This window comes from Nanorana parkeri, unplaced genomic scaffold (genome assembly GCF_000935625.1).
Source record: "Nanorana parkeri isolate BGI_ZX_2015 unplaced genomic scaffold, ASM93562v1 scaffold105, whole genome shotgun sequence".
Classification (NCBI taxonomy): Eukaryota; Metazoa; Chordata; class Amphibia; order Anura; family Dicroglossidae; genus Nanorana; species Nanorana parkeri.
Genome location: NW_017306373.1, coordinates 118,758 through 125,596, shown reverse-complemented (window position 1 = coordinate 125,596; position 6,839 = coordinate 118,758). Strand labels below are relative to the sequence as shown.

The window sequence follows — 6,839 nt, the reverse complement described above, 5'->3', positions numbered from 1 at the left end:
AGCAGTCTGGATGACCCCATAATGACATTTGTATGTCATCTTCTGCGTTATCAAAGTACGATGCTCTTGACTGAAAACCTACTTTCTTTCTCCTAAATATAATTTCTCATAACCGTATCTACAGGGGAAAGAGTTCGACTTTACATTTATTAAGACACTTAATGAATGTCAATGACATAACTGGGATTCTCTCCATAGATATTTCCCTGCGGTCACAAAGGGATTGCTCATACGTGGTGATAGCTTTCCTGGGGTGACAAATGCTTTTATTGTTGCCATCTAAAACACGCGAGCCTGTAAAAGCAGTTCACGATTCCACAAAGTGCATCTTTGTAACAGAGGGACACAATCCTTACAGGTTTCATCATTCTCTTGCACGAGAACACATATCTCCTGCAGATAAACAGGTTTGCAATGTACTTTGCATGCCCTATATTTAAAAAATAACTTTAAATATGAAAGGAAGTCAACCCAGTGGGGCTTTCTCGCTGATCCATGAAACGCATCCTGCCATATTTAGTGGTTAAACAGATCTAAAATTCACATGTGAAATATATCTCCCCATTTTTTAAGATTAGTGTCTTACAAAAGAACCTCATCAAGTATATATACACATTATACACAGCCAAGGGGCAGAACTGGGAGCCCTGCATTATTACAATAATGTCTTCATGCCTCCGCATATATAAAATTAACCATTTCATTTCTCCCATTTTCTAGGGGATTAGCAAAACAGGAGATTAAGAGCTTTGAGGTTAATATCTGTGTTGTTCAATCAAGAAGGAAAAAAAAAAAAGGCATCGGTGGGGACAAGTTGAGTAGTGAACCAGAGCTGCTCAGACAGTGCAAAGTAACATTAACTTTCAGCCTGTAGGTTCACAAAAAAGGTACCCTCTGTATCTCTATGTGGTTGGCCAATGAAGCACAAACACCAAGTTCTAGTAACTGCCATGACAAAATTCAGACATTCGATCAGAAAACAGACATGTGGAACTGAAGGATATTGAAAAGAAACAGCTCCTTAAAAGCCATTCCCTAAACGTTTAAAACATAAAACTGAATATTCGAAAGGTATGTCGACGTCGTATTTGCAAAAGCCTCCCTTGACCTGCGTAACCTGTGAAAAATCAGATGCCTGAGCATGTGGTCAAAACAAATCTCAAATCCATAAACTGATGAGCCATGGTTGATGGAGTGTCAACAACAGGACAGGAACAAAGTCATCATCATAGTAACTTGAAAATAACATTTAACCAGAGTCTGTAGGTACAGGATGCCATTTCCTGACCCTGAATGTTCCACAATATGACTGAGGTGTTTGATGCTGTGCATTCATATTCACTATGAACAAGGAAAGTCTTCTCCTCATGGCCCAGTTCACTGGAGAAATGCAAGAATAAATACAGTCATGTTTTGCAAAACCAGGTCTCCATAGAATAGGAAGAGGAGAGCTGAGCTTTTGAAGGGGCAACAATTAGACTTGTGTGTCCTGGATCTGAATAGGAACTGAGGAGCCCTTGGTGGAAACACCATTCAACTGCGCCAACTCTTTCAGATGTGTCCTGTGATCCAGTCACATGACTTGTGTAGACACGGAACTTGACAGATGTTTTTTCTGGAGGAAAAAAAAAAAAAAGAATAGTCAAAGTATGCCCCCTGAAACAAAATACGTTTAAAGTCCATTTCCACCTTTGTAAGTGATCAGCATATATTGTGGTAATGCAGAGGTGCAGTGATGATGTATATGTGTGCACATTTTCAGGACTCGCATTGCTGGCTTTCTTTTTGTAAGGACTTTCTAGTAGGCCTGTATCCTACAAATAGAAAATATTCTCCAGAGGAAACTCAGTCTGACACTGGGGTCGTATTGTAAAGCAGCCGAGCCCCTCCCTGCAAGTCATTGTAGCAAGATCACTGCACACCAGTTCTGCCTTTCCAGGTCACAATACACTGTATGGGGGGGGGAGGATGAGAATGAGGAGAGAGCTCAGAGAGAGAGAGTGTTAATTTACACAGACTGCTTGCAGAGCACAGAGGTGGCCATTTCAAAATGAGCCCTAAGGAGAATAATAGGGCAAAAAGAAAAAAGAAATGTTTGTGTGTTCATATACAGCAACAGCATATGCCTGATTTATGTACACTTGGTGTACATTGCTGACATAAGCTAATGTTTGATGTCTAGGCCTTGATAATGACTGAAGGAGAAGATGAACCCAGATCGTCATTCTGACCTCTCTTGTATGGTGGGTAAAAGGTAGAATCTGACTGATAATGAGAACCAGCGCCGTTCTCTCTTCTGGATACAGATGCTTTCGTTTATCTTACAATCTGTTTTCAATATTATGAGGCATTATTTGAAAAGGTTAGTTTGATGGAGTTTGATGAGCCTGACACTCTTTGTGCTGCCAGCAATTTTTACTTTTGGCTTTTGCTTACAGAAATGTTTTTGTGAGCAGATGTGGAAAGACTGATAAAATAAATGAGTATGTGTGATGTTGACATTTAATATACCATGTAGATATTTTGGTTTTGCTTCATAATATTGACATTTAAACAGCAAATCATTGCATACCATTTTAGTTTTGATATGTTCCAGTTAAAAAAAAAAACCTCAGAAATAATTTGAACCCGCCACACTGCAAGGGTCAAGTGCTTGTTTTCGTCAAGGGGAAATAAAATAAAAATAAGATATATTCACCTGAGCCTCAGAGCTGGCCGCTAGACTGGTCCCTGCAGCCTTGCTTCGGCAATCTAAGGTCCTGTATAGGACGTGAGGACGCCGAGAGGGACATTGCATCGCTGGAGCAGAGGAGGAGCGAGACTGCAGGGACCGGTCTAGCAGCCAGTCGGTTCCGAGATTCAGGTGAGTATATCTGTTGTTTTCATGTCTACTTGAAAACAAGCACTTAACCCTTGCGGTGTATGGGGTAGCCCCACTGCAAGGGTTAAGATTATTTTTGCCTGGAGTTCGTCTTTAAAAGAGACAATAATTTGTAAGCACTATTTTATATATTCTACATAAATTCAGATATTTATTGTTTAGTTAAACTGGCCGGAGGAAACCGCTTAGGAATACTAGAGGACTCTAAAGGCAAGTAACAGTGCAAGAAAACAGAAACACATTCAAAATGTGAATGCTAAACGTGAAAAACGTACCGCTTTCACCTCCTCGGGGGTGGGTAAAGTGATGGCGCGGAACCCTGCTGACTTGCTACAATGGGTGTAGATGACAAACCTGTAATCAGAAAAGGTACTTAAAACTCTACATAAACACACACACTATATCTATATATCTCTATCTATATATCTCTCTCTCTATATCTATCTATCTATCTATATATATATGGATATATATATATAGATATATATATATATCTATATATATCTATATATATATACAGCCTACAGATATACATATATATATATATATATATATATATCTTTGAAATATGGAAATTAAGGCAAAACATTTTCCCGCTTTTAAACAAGAGTGGGAAAGAATTAGAACCGTGAGGTTTTTATTGCTATTTCCATTCCTGTTTGGGAAATATCCCTTCATTTCCTGTCCCAGTGAACCCTGCCTCTGAATCATGAAACCTCTCACAGGATACATACAGAAATTAAATCGGACAGAGGTTCTAACTTTTTATGATTCTATACAAAAAAAAGCAAATACATTTTGCCTGGAGTTTCATTTGAATTATTTAGACAAGTAAAGAACAACTTAAAGTACAACAATGACATCTCAACAAAAAAAAAGTGCTATTGCACTAAAGTGCAAACTTAGTTTGCTGTTTGTAACCCAGCAAAGCCCCCAAAATACCTGTTGAGCCTGTCAGTGAAGTCCCCCTAGTGCAGCTTCCCGTGGTGATATGGTAATTTACAGCACTGTTACCGCCTGGCTGATGGTGCCTGCATAGTTCTAGTATCAAAGCGCGTAACACAGCATGGGACCAGGGAGCCTCTCCTCTCAGGTAGGCAATGATACAAAGAATCTTTTGCAGCTGTTTTTAAAAAGGTGAGAAACCTTCCCACTGACCACCAATGTAAGGGGCATTCTTCTCATTGGCCACCAACGTAAGGGGCATTCTTCCCACTGACCACCAACGTAAGGGCCATTTTCCCCATTGACCACCAACGTAAGGGACATTTTCCCCATTGACCACCAACGTAAGGGGCATTCTTCGCACTGACCGCCAACGTAAGGGGCATTCTTCCCACTGACCGCCAACGTAAGGGGCATTCTTCCCACTGACCGCCAACGTAAGGGGCATTCTTCCCACTGACCGCCAACGTAAGGGGCATTCTTCCCACTGACCGCTAACGTAAGGGGCATTCTTCCCACTGACCGCCAATGTAAGGGACATTCTTCCCACTGACCACCAATGTAAGGGACATTCTTCCCACTGACCACCAATGTAAGGGGCATTCTTCCCACTGACCACCAATGTAAGGGGCATTCTTCCCACTGACCGCCAATGTAAGGGGCATTCTTCCCACTGACCGCCAATGTAAGGGGCATTCTTCCCACTGACCACCAATGTAAGGCACATTCTTCCCACTGATCACCAATGTAAGGGGCATTCTTCCCACTGACCACCAATGTAAGGGGCATTCTGACCACCAGTTTTGTGCACTCGACTTGCATTTGAGAGCAGTTTGAGATGCTTCTGAGATTATATACAGTGCATTGCCAAGTGCTGCTGAACTCCTCATTTGCATCAACCTACTTTAAACTGCTTTTGCTTCCCCATTGACTTGCATGTGGAGAGAACCAGTACTGACACACAAACACCACGGATGTAAGGGGGCATTTCTGCACTGACCACTATAAAGAGACCGTACTATTTTCACCGTTTGCATTTCTTTTCTGGCATCATTAGGTTTATTTCATGATTATTAATGAAAATAATTTTGCTGTATAGAGCAGGAACTAATAAAAAATATCCCCCACCCCTGGTTATAAATATAGCAAGCATGCCATTATTTACTCTTATTACTATATCTACAACTTACTGTTCAAACCCAAGGTACCATGAGCTACAGATAGAATCAATTTTAGTAGAGGTTCCCTGACTGAATAATTTGAAGGGGTCATTCATGATAAAAAGATTAAGATTAGATTTAAAGATATTAATTAACACAATGCATCACCAAAGAAAAAAGATGGTAATCAGTTTATAATAAACCTAAGCAGATCTTTGGTCTTTTTAGTGTTATTTTACTAAGCCAAGTTTAAAATGCTCTTAGATGAGCCATTTAGGAGCCTTAAATGCTGTTAATTGTGCCCAGAACAGACAACACTGTAAATCTCTGCATTAAATAGACCCTTCTGCCTTCAGTACATTGCTGCTGATTAAGCATGTGATCCTATATTCTAAATTAGTTCTGCCTTAGCACAAGAAAGGATATAAATGAATGGCTTAGAAGCACTAAAACGTGGAGCGTAAAACTTGAACACAGGAAAACAATTCTCAACAGTGGTGACGGCATTAAAGCACTGATAAGTGCATTGTAAAAGTATCAAGCCTTAAAGCACGTTGCTGAATGTAAAGGCCAATACTCAATAGTGTGGAGGAGGTGTTAAGCTTTTTTCCCCCCCCCTTTTCTGTGTCCACCATGTAAAGATTTCCCCTCGATTCCTGTCTGCCCGATTGGTGTCTAACTGAACAGGGGGTAAAGAAGAATCCCTACAATGGGGACACAACAGTAAGAGAGAATATATATTTTTTAAGGGTACAGAGAGGTGACCGGTTATCAGATTAGGACGAAATAAGGAGGGAAAAAAATGTTTTGTTCTTGCCCATAGCAAGAAACATTTATCTCCCACAATGCAATGCACACGAAACAGAAAGGATTGTTTTACAATCTGCTGAGGCCAACAAGAACATTTCTTTCTTTAGACACTTCCTCACAAATGTGGTAAGACAGACACACAATGAACAGAAGGACTGGTCAATGTTAACTGACAGTCTACAAGGTACTCAATATCCTACAATAGATTAAGGCTTGGAAACAGAGTTCTTGCCTCACAGAAGCTGCAAAGAACGTGTAGAGTACATTACCTGTGCCATAGGGCAGTTGATACTGGCCAGGCAAAAGGGAGTAGCCAAGATGATGGTGGTGATGGTGTGTGGACATTAACCTTTGGGATGGAGAGGTTCGGGGTCTTTCTGAATTTCTGTCACTTAATCCTCGGTCTGGTGCCCCCATACTACTGCAGCCACCCGGACCTGCTGTAGAAGCACCTTGTATACTGCAGCCACCTCGATCTCGGTCCTGGGGAGATTTATCTGAGATCTGTATGTATAGAAGAGAAGCAGATAATGTGACACTATCATGTTATTTCTTATATCCTCCATTTCAAGCATTAATAAAAGTGCACAACACATAAAAGCAGAACTTCAATCTGCTTATATTTTCCCTGGTTCCTCCTTTCCACCCTCTTTAACATAGTAATGACATTTTTAAATAAAACCCATTTTATTATGTACCATTTTCTGTGCTACTCTATACAATGCAGACAGATCATGGCTGGTGGGATGTTCTGGCAGAGTACTGAACAAAGCTTTCTAAAATGTCCGGCACCCTGCCTCAATAATCCTCTCAGCAAGCAGGGTGCTGGCTCTTGGGAGGAGTTATACAAATATTAAAATGCCTTGATGAACAGAAGTCAGTCAGTAGGAGTGGGAGTTCCTAATCAGGGTGCATTTGCATGCAGACTGTCCTAGGTAATAGCCAAATGTGACGCTGAGCATCCATGATAAAAAGAACTGAAATACAATGAATGAAATGGACAGACCATGGACAGTAAGCCTGGGGAGCAAAGATTTAAATAA

The 6,839-nt window shown here is 40.7% G+C and overlaps 1 protein-coding gene across 3 annotated transcripts in view; it reads right to left on the bottom strand.

Moving 5' to 3' along the window:
• Positions 1-564: 564 nt before the first annotated feature.
• ZNF609 (zinc finger protein 609) overlaps positions 565-6,839 on the bottom strand; it is an 82,753-nt gene continuing 76,478 nt past the window's right edge. For all 3 annotated transcript variants that reach the window (XM_018553002.1, XM_018553003.1, XM_018553004.1), the window contains exons 9-11: positions 6,066-6,300; positions 3,157-3,235; positions 565-1,615 (exon numbers count right to left, since the gene is read on the bottom strand). In XM_018553002.1, coding sequence (XP_018408504.1) covers positions 3,162-3,235; positions 6,066-6,300 — 309 coding nt within the window. In that variant the 3' untranslated portion in view covers positions 565-1,615; positions 3,157-3,161. The remainder of the gene's footprint in view (positions 1,616-3,156; positions 3,236-6,065; positions 6,301-6,839) is intronic.